At 44.2% G+C, this 20511-nt stretch overlaps 1 protein-coding gene across 1 annotated transcript in view; it reads right to left on the minus strand.

The window, feature by feature from the left end:
* Positions 1–450: 450 nt before the first annotated feature.
* fign (fidgetin) overlaps positions 451–20511 on the minus strand; it is a 40518-nt gene continuing 20457 nt past the window's right edge. Inside the window, exon 2 of the mRNA XM_049015359.1 lies at positions 451–5714. Within this exon, the coding sequence (XP_048871316.1) occupies positions 3472–5714 (2243 nt within the window). The 3' untranslated portion in view covers positions 451–3471. The remainder of the gene's footprint in view (positions 5715–20511) is intronic.

The raw sequence follows: 20511 nt of genomic DNA on the forward strand, positions 1-20511 counted from the left end.
ATAAGAAGGGACACAGACATTGGCTTAGAAATTAAAATTCAAGTGATTTGGTTGTGTGAACATTATATGAATGTACTCATACGCTTGGTGCACAGGCGAGGGTTTTGAATCCCTTAGACTGTTGTTCTTGTCCCCCCCCCCAATAGATATTTACCAGTAGCTAAGCTGCATTTCCATGTCTCTCCCCAAAATGCCTCTTTCTCAGAGTGGAGTGACCCCCCATGCCTCCTCAAACAGCGGAAGTATGAAGAGATAAATATAGGAACAGGAACTGTTTTTAAATTTAGGCTACATTTCAGAATAATGTAATATTTTTCCCCTCTGTGAGCTTTTGGTGGATGTAAAGTTTTATCACTTATGTGCTGCTCAGGGTTTTGAGGCCAATGTGAAATAAGGGTTAATGGAGGGGAAGGGGGGGGGGGGGGGGGGGGGGGCGCGGGGGACAGTAAACAGCCTCTTTGTAAACTACCGTGATGCTCCATAGAGATCTTCACTGTGTTTTTTCCTCCCATTTCATGACAACTTACTGAAGTAATGGAACTGGTAAACATCTACAGATTTTTAACACAGCATGAATGACCCCCCCCCCCCCCACCAAAAAAAAAACACAAAAAAACTTGGTTAACAAAATCAAGAAAAGCCATTTTAGAACAATCCTGACCAACTGAAAATAAATCCAAACCCTTGATTCGCCTTTCAACAGTACATTTTGATTTGTTTCCGCCATTTATAACAATGAGCGATTTAGTATCACATAAGCCAGCGATTGATGACTACAGAAAACCAAGATAACAAAAATGATGAAAGTAGCTGCAATAATATTCATAACAATAACACAGCCGCGCTTTAATTTCCTTTTTTTATTTTAAATCATTGCATATTGGCATGATTTCACTGGTTTTTCTTTGGTGTCATTGTCCGTAATTATTTAAGCAAATCTGTGAGTGAAGAACCATTTGAGGATTTCACAGCAGTTTTGGGGGCGGGGTTTGAGCTCCAGTAGAACACCAAGAACTTTCACAGGATGAAGACGCTCAACTCAAATGGCAACGAGATGTTGCAATATTTAACGATATCAGTGTTTAAAAAAATCATTGCAATATATCAGAAGGTCAATATGCAGCTCAAGTGCTGTGCTAGGAAAGCTTTGCAACAATGGAACAAAGAGTAAATGCAAAATAAGAGTGTTCATTAATTGAGAAAGTGGACAGAAATGGTAAAGTCACAGCAGAGCTGGCTTTGTTGAATTGCCTGCTGCGTTACAGTGACCTCAGGCAGAATATCACTGCAGGACCTAGACTGGTATTCGTTCCACAAAGGACCAGAACCTTTCAATCTATTCGTGTCTCTGTGCCAGTTGTTGTGTCCTTTGCTCTAACCACCCTGTGTCAAGTCAAGACGTCACAACTCAACGCCAATGAGGAAGCGGCGAGCTACGGGAAAAGATACAACCTTAAGAGCGGCGAGGGGAAACGTGTAAACTTGACCCCCCCACCCCCTCCTGCCCGGTGTACCCGTTATATACTGCTCTACAAACATACAGTGGTAATTTAGTGGTACTACTCTACCACTATATTAGTGCTTAACAACAGTTTTTATACTGCCTCAAAAAAAAAACTAGTAAATAAATGAAAATTAAAACAAGTATACATTCAAACGCAAGGCTTAATTTTTGCATGCAGTTACGAGACTGACTGTCCTCTGCGCTTCCAGCTGGACGTTTATCAGACAATAATAGCTATCATGAAAAGAGCTGCAAGAAAGTTTAAAATTATACAAAAAAAGGGCAAGCAGTTAAACAGAGCAATATTCCGAAAGTGAGCTTCCCATTCCCGTGTTTGGGGAAAAATCTGATGTAAAGGTGACTAGGAGTGGTGGATAAGGACTGTGTGTAGCCCGTAACTGACTGACTTTTTTTTTTTTTTTTTTTACTGGCATTACTGAAGTTTTATTAAAATTTTTTATTTCCGTAATGGACTCTGCAAGACGCCGCACTGGAAAACCACCCTCACGCGTTCTGCTTTCGGAGTGTAATTAAACTGAGGTAGAACTGAAAGCAGGGTATAGAAGAACCTCAGGCATCGCTATACATGTGACTAACGGCACCAGCAAAATGGGATATCGTTCACTTTACGGCTATTAAATCCTTTCTGGCAGCTCTTTATCCTTTGTAACCCTTGAATACTTGGCTTCTGGTGCAAGAGCAGCCTGATTAGGTTGTTGATTTGCCTCCCTTATGTCGTCGAGGTCCTCAATAAAAAAAAAGGAACGCGGAAAGCTAGCTATGTGATTGGCCATTAGACAATTACCGTTGTGGTTTCGTCGTGTGCGGAGGGGTCGCTTTACCCCATCTTCACAATTTGTGTGCTTCTCTTTAAAGTGTACAATTGTTCTTTGTACAGTGGCTGAAGGCTGCTCGGAAGAGTTGTATTAAGTACTAATACATAATTTAAACTTCGAAATTTACACGTCGATCCTTGCCGCATGACAAATAAAACTATATTGATAAAATCTTCACCTTTAATACTCGCAAAAACTAAACTTTGCACCATCACTCCAGAATGCTTCTGGTACATTCATAGTCATTCATCTTCTTGCCAGTTTTTAAAACGTGTTGAGGTAAGCCCGCAAATTTTTCTCCACCCAACATCCCCCCCCGCCCACCCCCCAGTAACGTAAATAAGATGCCTAACCTAATACTTTCAGCAGTACATAGTGCTTTCGACACAATCTTTTGAGGTACTGTACAAATCACAATCGCTTTCCTGAGTTTTCGCAGTCAGAACATCAAAAGAAATGAAAGTCGATAACTTAAGGGCCCAGATCTCCATCACCCGACATGTGAGCATTTCATCCTGTTCCCAGATGACACTGCAGAACAGACAACTGAGGAATACTGTTGCTCTTAAAATGGCAAAATAATAACAATAACAATCAGACTGTCTCCTAAAAAACAACAGAGAATCTCTAAATTTAGTGTTTGGAGTTAAAGCTCTTTTTTTTATATTAGCACATGCCACCAATGTAGATTGTGAGGCAAACAAACAATAAACAACAACCAAATCAAAAAGCACCACTTCAGGCACTTGATAGCAACTAAATCTCAAGAAGAGCAGAATGATATATACACACTGGGTTTCCATCCTCTTGAAGTCAACCCACTTGCACCTTTGAATGAGATGCCCGACCTCAGCAGTATCAAGCATCAAAATAAGATTTCTGTGTGAGCGTGCGTGCGTGCGTGCGTGTGTACGTGCGTGCGTGTGTTACTTGCAGATTGCCAGCTCTCAGTTAAAGCACACTTATTTTAAGTCCCTTCTGACAGTTTAGGTGCTAAGATCACTGTTGTCTGTATACCCCCTCGACCTTCAAGCTGCGACACTGAAAGGAGAACCCTTCCAGTGGTACTCTTCCTCTAACAAGCTCACAGGCCAACTGGGTCGCTCCCTCTCGATCTCCGGTTCTCTCTTTTCATTGACTACAGCCAAACATTTTGTTCCACTTAATGTATGTGTCAAGTTCTTTCTGTGATATACTGGGCTGAATTTTACAAAAAACGTTCTCGAAGTCCTGGTAGGTGACTGGCCGCAACTGGCCGGGAAGGATGGCTGAAAGGTCCGCACCCGGCACAGCGTGCAGAGGTCCCACCACTGCCTCCTGACACAGGCGGGCCACGTCCAGCCCCGAGAAACCCTCTGTTCGCTGGACGAGCAGCGCCAATTCCTTGTCGTTGAGGCAGTAGTTGTGCTGCGAAAGCAGCTGGCTGATTATCTGGTGCCTTGCCGTGCTGTCGGGCAGCGGGATGAGGATCCGCTTCATGAAGTACCTCCGCAAAGACTCGTCAATCTCCTCGGGCTTACTCGTGGAGCACACGACTACCACGTGGTCCTCGGCTGAGGCCAGGATGCCGTCCAGCTGCATGAGGAGCTCGCCCTTGATCCTGCTCACTGGGCTCTCCTCGCCGAGCTGGGCGGACAGCAGCATGTCGATCTCGCTGATGAATACCACGGCAGGCTGCCGGCACCGTGCCACCAGGAAGGAGGCGTGGATAATCTTGTCTCCTTCACCCACCCACTTGGTCACCAGGGCAGAACCACTGAGCTGCAGGAACACCGCCCCCAGCTGGCTGGCTATGCACCGACCCAGTAGCATTCGGCCTGTTCCCTGAGGTCCAAACAAAAGAATGGTACGAGGTAATGCGGTGAGTCCACTGAACACATCCGGCCTCAACATAGGCCACAAGACCTCTTCTTTTATCGTGGCTTTGGCCAACTCCAGTCCAGCTATGTCGCTCCAGTCTACTGGGGGGCCCTGCTGAATAATCTCCGTGGTGACCAGCTCCACGAGGTGTGGGTCGCTGCCCTTCAGCTGCTCCTCTGCGGGATGGGTAGATGAGGTAGCTGTGCCGACGGCAGACCCCAGCACCGGATGGGAGAGGTGCTGCCGGTGCTCGTCGCCGTGCTCGCCCATGACGGGGGACGTGAACTTGCCGAACGGCTCACCCGACCGCGAGCTGCCCAGGGAGCTTTTTGTTGAAGGATAGGATGGGGGGGTTAGTGCCCTGCCGGACTGACTGCCGAACTTTCTCTGCTGATCCGAGGGCAACAGTTGCTTTGTCGGCTTAAACGCCAAAGATGACGCCTCAGCACTTCTGTCAAATCCATTCCCCCGGCCTGTGCTTGAAACGCTGTTGTCCCCCATCTGGTACATGGGGCTCTGAGTTGATCGCTGTTGGCTGTAGCTGAAATTTCCATAACTGGAGTCTATCTCTCCTTGCCCTGTCATATAGAAAGCCTTCCGCTTCAGGGAATTAGCCGAACTACTGTTCAGTGGTGTCGGCGCGATTGGCGCAAGACTGTGTGACTGGTAGGAGTAGCCGGGGAGGGTTGAGGGAGGCAAGGGCGTAGGAGCGGCTATACCTGACGGCAAGTAGGCAGAGGGAGGCGGCGCTCCCCCGGGGCCGTAACCCGGGGCAACAGCAGTCTGTGGAGGATACCCTGCCGGAGGGTAATTGTAGCTGGAGATGTTTGGCGAGCCAGTGTTGTAGCCCGGCACGAGAGCCGGGGGGGGAGGTGGGGGTGGCGGTGGTGGCTGCAGAAGCCCAGCGCTGTGCAAAGGTGAGGGGTGAGGCGATGGCAGGGCTGAGGCAGACTGCCCGCTATAACTGGAATGCAGGTAGGAGCCATTGTACCCCGGGGCATATTCCTGAGAGGGGAGTACGGAGTGAAGGCCCGCAACTGTGTGACTTCCACAGCTGCTGCTGGAGTAACTGGGCTCCGTCAGGTTGCTGGCCACCCCCGGCGAGCTGCCGATGCTGGCAGAGACGTCTGCTGGGGGCAGGGCAGCCGTCACCCCAGCCTTGCTTGCGGATATCACGTCTGCGACGCAGTTCATGGGGTAGACTCCCTCTTGCCAGGGTTCACTCTCCGATTTCCTGCCGTTGAGCAGCGGTGGGCCCCCCTCCGAGTAGGAACTCAAGAGGGCCCTCTCGTTGGGGCCCTCCAAGATCCCCGAATACTTCTCGGCATACTTCTTCAAGAGGTTGGAGGCAGTCAGCGCTGAGATGTCATCGTTGGCCCAAGAATACTGATAGGTGCGCTGCAGGTGTCCCCGGTAGGCCTCAGCCTTGTGAGCCGGCGAGCGGGTGGTGGAGGTGATGTCAAAGTGCTGCTCCGCCCACTGCGCATGCTCCGGCGTCCACTGCATCTTTACGCCTGGATTTAAAACACAAAAACATGCATATAACATATACAAAAGAAGTGCTTAGCATTACGGCTAACTAAGAGGGTAACATTCCAGAAAGAATCATTAGCGAAACAGGGGGTAGAAAAACAGCAGTCAAACGACCCAAGGACTTAACTCGCTTTAGATGTCATTGAAACCTCAAAATATATCTTTCCCACAGGCTAACCCCCCATATAACAAATACGGGACCGCTTGCTGACAGATCACATCGAAGGCACAGCCCTGATTTGGGACCCAGCACCTAGTTAGCGCAGTATAATGCACCCTGCACAGACCGATATGACACAGACATTGCAGGTCACTCTATAATCCAACTCTCATCTAAAGCGGGTCCGAGACGGTTTCAAATCAGCTTCACTGGGTGCGGCGAACCAATCTCCCGGGCAGCGCTCCGGCGCTTTCATCACACAAAGCCCACGGCTCGGTTTGAATTACAACGGCCCTCTCACAGCCTCCTGGTCTGTGGTGTACAGACTTGGGGGGGGGGGGGGGAAGGAAAAAAATAAAACCAAGTCCCACTTGTCTTTGTCTTTCCGTAGCCCCTTTCCGTTGTTTCCACTGCTCAAGAGGTGCAATCCGTTTACTCCACCTGCAAATACCAGCAGACCACCACCGGAGCCCCTCGCTGCTGCAGTGACGGGAGATGCCTCCCATGCAATAATGAGGCCGGTACATTAACAACAACCCTCTTTTTTTTTTTTTTTTTGTCTTGCAGGTTTGCTTTCTTTAAGCCGTTAACGGGCACGTTTGGGGTCCCACGAGGTTCCCTGGGGTCGTGGTTATGAACCATCGGCGGATACGCAGCTGTAATCGACAGGCCGACTCCCTCCACATCACGTGGCCCCAGTATGACCCCCGCCCCCCACCAATCTCCAAAACGGACACCCCTGTCAGCCACACCCCCCCCCCCACCCCCGTACCCCACCGCAGGCCATGAGATGATAAGCCAGACTAAAGTAAAATGCCTGTGGGAGATGCTTCCTTACCACTGGTCCAGCCCATTTTCTGTAGAACGGCGCGATCTTCAGCTGCCTGGCTGACGAATCGCGGAGCCGTCATGGGTTCAGACTCACAGGCAGAAACGTCTATATACACATCTGCAACTGTCCACTTGAGGTGTGCGTATGTGTGTGTGTGTGTGTGTGTGTGTGTGTGTTGGGGGGGACTTGCAAAGCCACACAAGAGCAGCACGCTGTTTATTTGGAAACAGAGCAGCGTGCCGATTCCCACATGGCTTCCTCCCAGCCGTTTCGCCGAGCTGCCGCGCCAGACGCCGGGAGCTAATTAGCGGGATGATGCTGCCGCTAATTGTGTTAATTTACAAGGTTTTAGTCAAAGGGAACCGTGCTGGGGCTGCCGGGCCTGTCAGGCTTCCGAGCGAATGATTAAGAAACGGGGGAGACTGAGAACGTGGCGGCAAACACGTCAGCCGCGAGTAAAGGTCCAATCAATCAGCGCTAAATAAAATTAGCTTTCGGAAGAGAAGAAGAAATACAGCATATAAAAAAATAATTCCCATATGAACGAGCAGTATGGTGATCACTCACTTGGAGATTTTTCACTGCCACCAAGAACTGAGCCATACCCGAACTGTACCGCAAACTGGCAGCTGACATGGCCCTACATAATACCAAGGCGAAAAGCGTGACCTAATCGAGCTGGTTGAGTCACCACCATCTGATTGGTCGAAATGCAGGGAGATACCGCTATTCCAAGTCGATGCATAGATCATCTGAAGGAAAAAAATTGTATATTCTATATCTTACTCATTATAATCAGAGATTGCGATGTATTGATGCTTTCCTTATAACTCAGAACTAGAAATTTCCACCCACTTACTTAAAAAAAAAAACTGTACAATGGCTGCACGGACTGGACTCGTAATGCAAATTTACGGAAACAAATGTTAATTCCACTAGCGTTTGATGCTACCATAACACAGTGATGCTCACAGACTTGCTGGTGCAAATTAGCTCATGTATGAGTAATAAGTGTCTTTTCGGTTTTACGTCACTGTCGCGTTTCAAACCCGGCAACAGCTTTACTGAGCCGACCCTCCTGCAGTGGAAAACCTAAAAGAGCTGGAACCGTGCTGTAACTAGTCTCCCTTCACAGTATATTTTGGCTACGGCTCGGTTCCTGTATGTTAGCGGAAAAGCACCTACTGCTGTTTATACAGAGAAAGGAAGTTACACCCAAGAATGCACATGAGGTCATCATTAAGAAATTGCTAGAATAAGACGGAAAACATAGTCAATGGCCACAAGATATTGTTAAACACATATACTGTACCTAGACAAAAGCAAACTAATTTGATTTCTTCATAGAACTGAACCAGATTATTAGTTCATTATTTGCAGCCAAATAGAATACTTTAATTTTCCATTCTTTATATGGAAGCACTCCACATAGTAATAGAGCTTTAAAAAAAAAAAAAGTACGTATTACTCACTATTTATCAACTTAAATCATTTCCAGCCTGATTTTTTTTTTCTGTTAATAAAAAACCCATCCTTTCACCACACAGAGTCATTACTTCCCTGGACCCTATCACACCGAGAAGGGAGTGGGAGGTCCTTGGCGATACCACTCTGAGCGAGACGCTTCAAGAAGCGGAAATCCCAGGCAATAAGCACATTGAAAAGGCCTTGCAGTGAAGTTAAGGCCTATCGCATTAATGGATTTAATGAGACATTTGACACGTATAGAAGAGAACTATTTGGTTAAATCCATTCCGGCTTAATTCAAAAATTGCTTAGTTACAGTCCCGAGATTCTCTTTCATCCCATCCAGCCCCAACACAATGACTTTCCACAGAGAGACACCGGCGCTGATATTGCGAAACAGGACCCGCAATTCTATCTGTCTGAATACGTCGCAATTATTTCGTTCAAACAGCGCAAGATGATACATCCCTATAAAAGAGTGCTTGGTGTAATGTCTGCAATTAAACATACTTCCCTCAGCACTGCTTCTCTCCCCTCCTTCGCATCTGTACATATCAGCTGTTTGAAAGCTTCTGGCTAAGTGAACTTTAACAGGTATATCCAGACCCACGTATGTCAAAAGGAAATCAGAAATGGAATCAGAGCGAGAACAATGGCAGGCTAGGGGAAATATATACATATTATATGCAATAAAATATAAAGCCGGTTTCGAGGAGATGCGCCACAGATGAAGGAAGGGGAAGCTCACTCTCTCTGACCGAAGACAAGCGATGCATCACCCCGTCAGGCTACGGTGAATGTGCCGGAACTGGAACTGTGACCGGGGTGACCTCGTACATGCCGCATTAGCAGGCACCGACGCAAAGCAGTACTGGTGAAATCGAGCATTTAGGAAGAATAACGTGTGGAAGGGTGACAAGGGGCTCGGTCTGCACGCTTCGGGTTTGAGCGCGCAAGGATGCTTGTGTGGTCAAGAGCAGTAAAGAGCAACCCCCCCCCCCCCCACGCCAATCCCCCCATGAACAAAACAGGATTACAGACATACTAAGCATGATTGGAGGATCAGAGCCGGTTGCTGAAAAGAAAAATAAAACGCATTCTTCCTTTTGTTAATTTCTCGCCGCAGTCTATCTATCATATGCTTAAAATGCTCCACTGCTTGTGTAAAAGAATCCACAAACTAACTCTTCATGTTGTGTTGGTATCGCTCAAGGGAGCAAGGTTCAGCTTTCAGCAGGGAGAGAGAGAGCGAGAGAGAGAGAGAGCGAGAGAGAGAGGGAGGGAGGGAAAGAGAGAGAGGAGAAAAAAGGCAGGAAGCTCTGGCACATCGGCAGTGAGAAATAGAGAGAGGGAGGGAGAGTGAGAGACAAAGAGAGGGGAAGAGAGAAGCCAGGACGAAAGTGGGGGGTTGGGGGAGGTGGTGAAAGAGAAACACATTCAGAGATGCAGTCACCTCTAACTGTGCCAGACAGGCCAGCCTTAAACACACAGACAAACAGATACATGCAGACACTAGCGTGCATATACATGCACACATAAAGGCACAGACACATACAGTCACAGACACATAAAGGCACAGACACACATGCGCAAAGACATATGCACTCAGTAGTCTCGACAAAGTCCTAAATTGCACAGCATTCTGTGGAAGGTAATAATCCTGGCTATCAAACTTCTGTGTCATCTTGTCATGCATATAACATTAAAAACCATATCAAATTCTTATCATACAGAGTTATCATACAGAAAATATATTTTAGGTCATTCTCACGCCAAGAATGTACAAAAATCAAATAGTAACTGTACATTCATAACACACATATATGTGAAATATTCTTAATTTCAGCTGGAATAATTAGCACATGTTCCACTAGTAAAACAGTTCCTGATTGGCTCTAGGACTTCAGCTCAAATTCCTCCGATTAGTAGTTGTCAGGCCACTCAAAATGCCTTTGTATGATTCAGGAGTGTCCACCAGTCAACAGAACTATCTCAGCAACCCCCCCGAAAATCTGACACACCAAATGAGCATCTCCCCCAATGGCTCCCAAAACCCACAAAAATATGCAAGCTACGCACACACACACACACACACACACACACACACACACGCACACGTTGGTCTACCTATCTAAATGGGGACCATCCATTCATTTCTATGGGAAAAACCCTAATCCCAATCACAACACCCGTACCCCCTACCCAGCCCTAACCTTAACCATAAGAAACCACCCAAAATACAAGACTTTTGAGACTTTTTTGACTGCATTCACAGACTTTTTTTTTTTTTTTTTTTTTAAACTGAGGTTATCCAAATGGGGACCTCAAAAGATGTCCCCAAAAGTAGGGAAATTTCAGGTTTTACTACGCTTTGGGGACAATTTGATCAAATGTGATCTATGCAACCCACCCCCCTTCCACCCACACACACACAAACACACACACACACCAATTTAAAGCACTAAGTACCATTGTTCCACTTGTCATTATTATATCAGGTGCCTTTGAAACCTGCCGCATTTTATTTTCAAAACGCGCAGCCTCCATGCTGTCAGCATGGCAAACGGACGTGACGTGACGGCAGCTACCCCAAGCAGTTTATAAAGAAGAATGTGTTATGCATTTATGCAATGATTATTAATGTGATTTAAATGAATGTGCAACTCATTGACCTCAATGATCTGCACCTAGAACAACACATTCTTAAGAAAATATGCCAGTGGGGCGGGGGGGGGGGGGGGGTTGCTGTCAGAAAGTTTCATTTTATCCCACAAGAAGTGATGTGGCTTATTAGACTGTTTATTTCCATTGTATGTTACAATGGACAGATTCTAGGTCGAGGACAATTTGTCAAAACATTTGTCCAGGAAGAAGATGTCAGCACAGGTTAAGCCACAGAAAAGAGCAGAACTGAAACAAAAGTATCAGCTAAAATTAGTTTAATCATTCAGTAAAATCAGATACAATGTGATGAACAATTAGCTTTTCACATTCAGTTGTAATAAAAAAAACACAGACCTACACTAAGGAGAATAAAATATTTGCTTCACAATGACAATAACGTTGCAATTTAGACAGGAACACGAGCGGCTTTGAACATTTGAGTATTAAAAACTACATTGGCTAAAGAGAACTGCAATTGGAAAAAAGTGGCATCTCATAGCGGGTGAAAGTTGAATCTTTCGGCTGACATAAAAACAATTACGCATCATGATTAAATAGTGGAAGGCAAAGAAAGGCTCTTTATTCTGGATTAAATTTGTATTTTATTTAATTTCAGTTAGCACAGTCATCACCAAAGAAGCCTGGGAAACAGAGAGGCTGACCTTTTTGGGAACTGTTAATCTCGGTAGCCTTTGCTGTTTTTAAGCAAACACGACTGCGCCTTTGCTCTGTCCATCCAATTTCCCAGTGCGTAAATTGGACCGCCGCTTGCACAATTCTCTATTCATTACTGTGGTGCTGAAAGGAAGCACAGAGGTGGCTGAGCGGTTTTGGTTTTTTTTTTTGCGTGTGTGCAATGCCTTCTAGCAGGATTCCCAAGCATCAAGGCACCTATTTTTTCCCCCTTCTTTCTTGGGGGCTGCTGAGGGGGTGGGTTTTTTTGGGTGGGGTTTGGAGAGGGTGTGTTGGAGCTGTCGTAATTGAAACGTGGCCTAATCAGACTCATTACTGTTTTCGCCAATTTGCACCGCCAAAGATGCTTATTAGGTAACTGTGTTTAATAAACCGCTCTTTAGAAAGAGAAGGAGGGGGGGGACTATAATGAGCTCTTTAAAGTCAGTCTTCAACACGATTATGCGCTGGAAGTGTGTTCTGCTGTGCAGGAGCAGACTGCTGCATTTAGTAATGTCATAATTAAGCAGCGCAAAAGAGCGGCTCTGCCGAAGCATGCGACGCCACAGCCGCGGCCCAGCAGAAGCGCCGCAAGACGGGTCGGGAAAAAATATTTATAATTACTGATCATTACAGAGCTGGGATTTTCATCGGCGCATGTAAACAACATTATGCGGACTTCTCATTTTGCTCTACGTACACAACAGAAATGTCTTCTGAAGGTAGGGTCACTATGAAAATAAAGGTGCAGAGTAGACAGACGCCAAACTGCCAACGCAAAACTTACAAATGCTGTTTGATATGATTATTAATGCAATCCATTTCAAATATAAAAATAGATTAAACAACAAATTAAACTGAATCTAATCTGTAGACGACTGAGCCCATCTTACATAGGCCTATCAGTCTGAAACTGTTTTAAATTAGATTTGGAAATCTACGCACCAATCGCTGAAAGAATCTTGAAGACCAGGCAGCGCCACTTAACCCCCAATTTAGTCAAATGTTACCGCTTGGGTCACAGTCGTTGCCAGCTACATTTTGCATCCTCTGCCCGGAGCAGGGGCTACAGGAGGAGGAGTAACCAGCAGAAGTGGAGAACGGTTATTCAACTGGGAGGAAATCAGAGACGATACATGACAGTCCCCGAATTGTCATGTTAAATCACACAACAAACCTCACACAATGAAACAACCACAGCTAAAATAATAATAATAAATAATAATAAATAATAATAATAATAATAATAATAATAATACTGGCACCCTACCTGGAGTGTAAAATCATTTCATTAAATACTCTAAACAGAATTAATTAACTAATTACCCTTTAACGGGTGTCAAATTGCAATCAACATCATTTCAGGGTTTTGCTTAATTGACTGAATTCAAGCTCAATCAAATTTGCACTTTCCAAAAATAAGCCGTCAAAACATGGGAGGTGGGAATTTTATTCACATTAGTGCAGACGAAACACATGCTGTTCTGCGTTACGCTTGAAAAAGGTAACTGATAAACGTGTTTAGATATTAAGTGCATGTCAGCGCGGCTGGGGCAGAGGCGCTATAAATTTCAAGTGCCGGCTAAGCTGTCACATCTGCGCGCCCTTAAAGTCCCCGCCACCCCCTACCGTTTCCTTGATGTAACATGGCATGTAATTGGCATTGTCTGGAACCGATCCAAACACCGAATAAATAAAGTAAAAGATTAGCATGTCTCTAAACGGAAGCCCACCAAATCACTGTCTCTGCGTTTCTTCACTCATCCCCTTCCCTCACTCTCTCTCTCTCTCTCTCCGTTTTCCTTCCTTCCGAGAGGATTGCTCACGCTTCCACGGGGGCACTTCAAAGCCGCTCGCAGTCGGACAGCTTACCGTGATCGGGAGTCAGAAAGACACGTGTGTGCAGCCAAATTTAAGGAGTGCGCCCCGGCGGAACCCCGACTGCTTATCCGGCAACAGACATAAGCGAGGTGCTCACACATTGTTCAGCATGTAGGCGCAGCACAACTTGCACTTAATCAAAATATTGTCCTCAACTGTCCTGAGGAGCGTCTGGTGACTTCCAATGCCATCACAACTGCAAAGATGACACTGTCATACCAGGGAAAATAATACTAAATAATAATTAAAATGCTATTAATGAAAGGTTTGCAGGGGGCAACGCTATACACATCGAGCACCATTACTAACTTTTCAAATAACTGTTATAATACTCAGAAACACTGGAGGGGCGTGGATACCCTGGCAGATTGAGGGGGCCCAGCACTTTATAAGGGCCCTAAAATATAAGATTTCATTTGATCACTGTTCACTGCACGGAAATCTGCATGGTCCATCTCTGGGAGTAAGGTATATATTATACAAATTGTTGGTCTTGGTACATACTGATTCCTTGAACTGTTGAGGTTGCCCAAACTTGTTGGTATCACAACACAACACAACACAACTGAATTAGCACCACTCAGGGGAGGGGGATTGCAGCTTATCCTCCTACAGGACATTGGTGAAGCAAACTATTTTCTTTTATCTGAAAAATGACAGGCTACATTCAAGTGCAGTTAAAAATAACCTATTGAGGAATGGGAATACAGAAAAGAAAATGCAGACATTAATCCACACTGGGTAAACCCGGCAGAGAGGGAGAAATGTGCAGAGGCACACACTTGCAGTTATCTGCAACATGGGAAGACAATCAGTCTGGCAGTCAATTTCCTGTGACAAGACCAGTCTTTGTAATCACAGTAACACTCATGCCGCTATTCTCTGAGCAGACACTGTACACGCATGGCCTACTGTGACAGAACTATAATCATCTCAATCTTGTAAACACCTATTATGAGTTTGAAGTCCCTACATCCTTAACTGATACAATATTCCCCTTTTCTCTGGCTGAAAGCTCAATGCTTCACACAGCAAACCCCTAGAGGAAACAGAAGGAAAAACACACACAGAGTGTAGTGTATCACAGCAACACAATACCCCTCCCCTGCCATGCAACTCATTTGTATCTACTACAGTAAATAAAATGAACAAATAAATTGCCAGGGTATGCAATTTCCCCCCTGACAATAAGTCATTTACACAATATTCATTTTGAAAAGCAAACCCTATTGTGATGGTTAGATTAAACCCCCCCCCTTCCCATTTCTTTCAAAAGACCCATTTCCACATGAGTGGTCCCACGAGTGAGCACAGAGGAAGCTCCGTAGAAACCGGAACCTGGGGTTAGGCGTTATTGATACGCCTCCGACTTTCAAATCCATATCAGCTGGCCAGTGACACTTTACCTATTTGTTTGTCCCATAATTAAAATAGATCCCATTGCTGATCCGTGATCCTTTCAGAGAGTGATGCTAACACTCTGGATTCCTGTCGCTCTCTCACTGAATTGTCCACACATCATTTAGATCACCCGGTCCCCCACCCCCCTCCATCAGGCGGGCAACTGTGCGGTCACATTTCCATGCTAAATTATCAAAATAAACATTATTTTTCACCTGTTCCTTGCTTATTGCACTAAAAGCCTCCCCAGTCTCTAATGCAGCTACCCACCTGTATAAATAAAATGAGATAATTATTGAGTGAATGTCCAAGACATTATGTCCACAATACACCTTTTACTATGGCAATTATAAATCATTACAAACATGCTTCTTTGTGATATTAAGTGCTGGCTAACTACAGTAGATGCATCATATTTCAAGAGCTGGCAATATACATGAACACAGACAGCAGGAAGAGTAATGACTATCCATTATCTTATATTGCTTGCAATAATAATTTTCAAGTGTGTCATTTCGGGAAGTATCATCTATTAGATGTCTGGAACAAAGACGTTCGTATCTAATCCGAAATTACTATTTAAAGGTCATTACCGCAGTTCGGGTCACAAAGAGACCGCATGCCAGTGACCTGTCTTTTTATTGTCTTTTTCAAACTTCAAAACTTCCAAAGTTAAAAAAGAGCAACAGGCAAAGAAATAAAACATATGAAGTATGATCAGTTGTGATCCCATATTCATAGATCTGTACTGTGTGTGCGGAAAATACAAAAGTATATTACAGGGACATTTGTGTATTATTAAGGGATATGTTAAAACCAATGCAGTGTCAAAGTAACCGGGAATGGGGATATATACAAATGAATCTAAACAAATAAAATATTACATCGTTAAAACAATCTAAAAACTAAACTAAAACTTAAAACTCTTTGGATGTCTGCCCTAATCTCCAACAACTACATGCATCAACTGAGATCAGGGAAGATCCCTGGACTCCTGTATAGTGATAAATGCAAGATGTCAATGAACCGTTTACCATCAATCACAAGGCCTCTCACCACTCACTGTTCACTACAGCGGAAACCCCTGGACTCGTAGGACAGACTCCTGGGCGCAAGGCTCGGGGAATACGAGAAATGGTTAAACTTGAATTTGGTGAGTGGGGAAGGAAGTTCACCGGTTAAGAGTTATGCCAGTGCTGATGATCGCCAGAGGATGTAGCCGACAAAAACTGACAATTCACCAAATTAAAAACGCAGGCTGGGCAGGACAACGGTCAACAAGGTACCCTTGAAACAGAAGCTTCTCGGGATTGGTTTAGATATTCCACCTGGTGGGATCAACGGAGAGCTAAAAGATTAAGGTCCTCAATCACGCAACTTTTTTTTTTTTGCTTACAAAAGAGTATTAAGTTCGGCACCTGTACCTTCCCAGTTACTACTACCACTATTATCACTAGCTAAACAAAAAAGTTGCAACAGAATATGGAATACGTTTGATTTTATTTGAAATTTCTAGCAGCAAATAGTTAAAAATCCTCTGTACACATTACCATACATTCACTCACAACTCTAGCCTAACAGAATGTTGATGCCGTGTTGCTTTCACAAACAGGTGGAAAGATGTCATTCCACATCAAAACATGGTGACCGACTTAAGAGACTCATGCATTTAGCCCAGTGATTCATCCTTGACTTTAATCCGTAGACAATCAAACATTAAGGAGACACAAACCTTAGACATTCTCTCTAAAGGGCAGAATAAATCATAATCATTAGATGAATCACTTATCTGTAATAAGGTGGCTAATTCCCCCATCCTTTCTTGGCTTGAGGCCTGTTTTTCCTTTAGTATAAGGCTTGTTTAATTACACCCTGATTTAAAGCTACAAGTCTAGATCTGCTCCAACGTAAATTGTTGTGTATTCAAAGAATGCTTCTGTTGCTGACAAGCTTCATGCAATGTGTTTATGCCCAGTAAAGATCCGGGCATTCAATGGTGCACATTGCAACCACAACCCCAGAATCAACAAAAAATGGCTTTTTTTGAACCTATATCAATAGAATTGTTCTTTAGTTTGAAATCTGGAGCCAAAAAGAACAGTTTATAACTGAAATATGCCTGCTTCATAATCATACACTTTGATGATTGTTTGAAGATTGTCTTTATATCAAAACATTGATCTAGACGCTTTCCCTGTATGTGAAAGGCGCTGGCATGGACTCGCGGATTCGCCGTACAGTCGATGTCTTTGAATAATTCATCCCGAGACGCCACGAGGCGGCCGGCCTCTGCCGCAATTGCTGAGATGCAGGATGGGAAATGATCACACTCAAATGGAGCATGTTATAAATACACATTTCAATATTACCCTCCTTCTGTAATCCAGTCAAGTACCACACAGCAGCTACACATAATTATTAAAATTTAACAGAATATTATCCAAATAGTTAGCCAATTAGCCTGCTAGATACTGGGTATTTAATTAGGTATTAGCTTATACTTTCAAACCGCTACCTAGCATTAATCAGTGTCCTGGCCAAATTTTTGGGACGTAGATGGAACATACTTTTGTCATCTATTTTTAGGTATTTTTCAAAGCCATAAGAAATGTAAGAAATGCCATACTATTTTATTCATTTCTTTATGTGTGTGTGTGTGTTTTCAGTGTGAGGGTGTTCTTTCTATAAAGCATTCGTCAGTGTTCAAAGCGAATTGCTTTTAAGAAGTAAGGCTCTGAGATGGAGGCTTCTTTTCAGAGCCATGGTGGCTTATAAAGCTACTTATCAAAGAACAGAAGAAGTGACTGTGGAAGCAGCAACATAGTCGGAATAGAAAAAAAAAACAAAAAAAAACAGAAGACCAAAGTGTGTGTGTATAAATATCATACTATGGGTCCTTTTTCTTAAATAAAAAAATAAAAAACTGTTGCTTGTTATTAGGGCTGGTGCAACAAACGGAATTGTAAAAAAAACTGTTGTATTTGCTTAACCATATGCAGAAAAAGATAGGCCTTTAGATAAATAAAACAAAAAATATGCCGACATCTGTGAATAAAACTGGAAAAAAACAGCATAATAAAATCACAATGTAACATAATATTTCATCTGACAAGAATAATGAACATTCAATAAAGTCCCTAACTGCGTTAGGGAGCGTGCAGAACAGCGGGTGTCCATTGTTAACAACCCGCCTGCCTTCTCAGGTTACTGGAGCCGACTCGCCCGTCGCCTACCTCAGAATGGATATCTGAGCCGCGCTCTGTAGCTCTCTATCGATCGCCTACCCCACCCCCTTCGTTAATGTACTTAGTTGCGAAACATCATACTGTACAGCCTAACTTTGTTAGGCCAAAAAAAAAAATCCATTAGCGGGTCTCATAAAATGATCAAGGAATACATCATTTCTGCTTATCAAGTCAGATTTGAGGAGAAAAAAATAGACTAGTGGAACAAATAATTTTAACGCCTTATACAGATCAATACTCATTACTAAAATAAAGGGCGACTTTGGATAAAACTAGTACCTTACAGTACACAGATAGCATGAGTTAATTTATATTTTTCATACTCATGATTCATTTCACGCCTTATTCACAGGGATCATGAAGTAGCCATGTCTGAATACACACCCTACACCAGGACCCCCCCCCCGGGGCGACTTGAAGAACACGGGCTGCCTCGAGTTGCCCTTTTCACATTCGATACAGTTAGTCCTGGGGGGGGCGGGGGGGATGCGGAGAACATCTGCGAAACGCCATTGCACCGTCCAACTGCCGATCATTAAACTGTGACTCCAGAGAGCAGCAAAAGCGTGAGCCAAACTCGCCCTTAAGTGTGGTTAAAGTCCAGCTCCGCATCCCGGTGTCAAGGAGCGGGATGGGGCTGGGGGTACAGCTGCAAGCAGGGGCCAATCTGCCTCCACGTGTTGGGAAGGGTCCCTATTAAAGCCTATCATCCCCTCCCTCAATTTACAGCAATTACACAAGTATCATAAAAGCAACACACATTCAAACAAGTGCTGTGGAAGTCCACCTGCATCCAGGTGCATAGGGTGTAAGCTAGCACCATGCCTGTGGCAACCTCTTATCATCTTAAATGTGCCGAGCATTGGGATTCTGGGAAGACTGCTCTGTAGGGCTCGGCAAACTCAGCAGACGGGTATCCCTCCTCTCCGGGGAGCATTTACTCACTTCAAGGGAGCAGAGCTAGATGATGCGACCCCACTGAATGTAAGGCTCATTGACCAAAATGTACTTTGTAGGAATGGGGAAAAAAAAAAAAAGAGACACAGGCACCCCCCGTGATATTCCTTTAAGAACGTCCCCACCAAGGGCCAGCTGAGCAAAGCGAGATATCGGAGACAGGATAGCATAGATCCAGAGAGATTTCTGTGGATCTAACCACCGCCGGTAGCTACTACCATTGTTCTGTGTTCTTTGACAGTTTAGGTACACATGGGAGAGCAGTAGTCCTGACTTCAAAAGTCAGTTCTGCAGCAGACGACAAAAGATTGCTGGCAACCTTGTTTACCTGGTGTCAACACATCAAAACACATTACCAGACACTCAAGATTCTAAAAAGCAAAACTGCGTGTTAATGCATTTTAATCTCTGTTAATGCAATACCAGTACTATCACTTATGTTGTAAAAGCTCAAATCATTAAATCTAGACCCATAAAAATGCAGACCTATTACTGGCCGCCAAGAGTCTGTCACGATGTACTAGCGACATGCGGTCAAACTTGCTGCTCGCAAGACAGAGGTCAGTTCTTAAGAGGAACTCAATGAAAGTCAACAGAACTTCAGGATCTTGTGTTTAGTCGTCATATATTAGTTTTACATTAATCCCCAAGAAACTCACAAACAGTTAAGGTCAACTCTGAAGAAATTTTTCCCTAACCCCCCCAACTAAAAAAAATGTACTCTGGAAAAACACCCCTGCTGTCAACATCGGATTCTGAAGACTGTTCTCCTCTGTGGTGCCAGACTGGGTGTGTACTACCTTCATTAGCAGCACTTTGGATACGAATATACTCATTTAATACCATTTCCCTGAGGCTGAATAACACCCTTCCTCTTTCCTTCGACTCATGGTATTATGGCAAGTTTACCTCAATAACAACACTTTTGATGGACGAAAATGACCATTATGTTCTTCTTCGAAAACATTACTCACCCAGATAATGGCATTGGCTAGATCCAATGCTTCAAAATAATAACAAAAAAAACTGTATTTAATTGCAGCCATTTCTGGCAGGATTAATAGGTCACTCAGAGGTAAGAGATTTGAATCGATGCATTCACTTTTTGTCTTTGACCATCACTGATCCTGCCTGATTCATGTATGCAGTTTTTTCCTTGTAGCAATCAAACTATCTTTCAAAACCAAGAGTCATGAAATAACTATGCTTTTTATATATTTTAGGTGACTAAAACTTTTACGATGAATTAAAAAGGCGCCCGCTATTGCAGTCCAATTAATGGGGAGAACTGCAGCAGACAATAGTTCTGCAAACTAAGTTTCCTTTCCTGCATCCTACACCAGAAAGTCTGCCTATCAATCAAAAGTCAGATACAAATTGATGCCTTTGTACAAAACTAATGCAAACCATTGTTTTTAATTATCTTCACCAAACAGTAATTAAGAGCCTTTGCATAGAAGACTAATTAGAAAAAGAAAGCAAGTGGATGAAACGGTCAT

Source organism: Brienomyrus brachyistius, chromosome 1 (genome assembly GCF_023856365.1).
Source record: "Brienomyrus brachyistius isolate T26 chromosome 1, BBRACH_0.4, whole genome shotgun sequence".
Lineage (NCBI taxonomy): Eukaryota > Metazoa > Chordata > Actinopteri > Osteoglossiformes > Mormyridae > Brienomyrus > Brienomyrus brachyistius.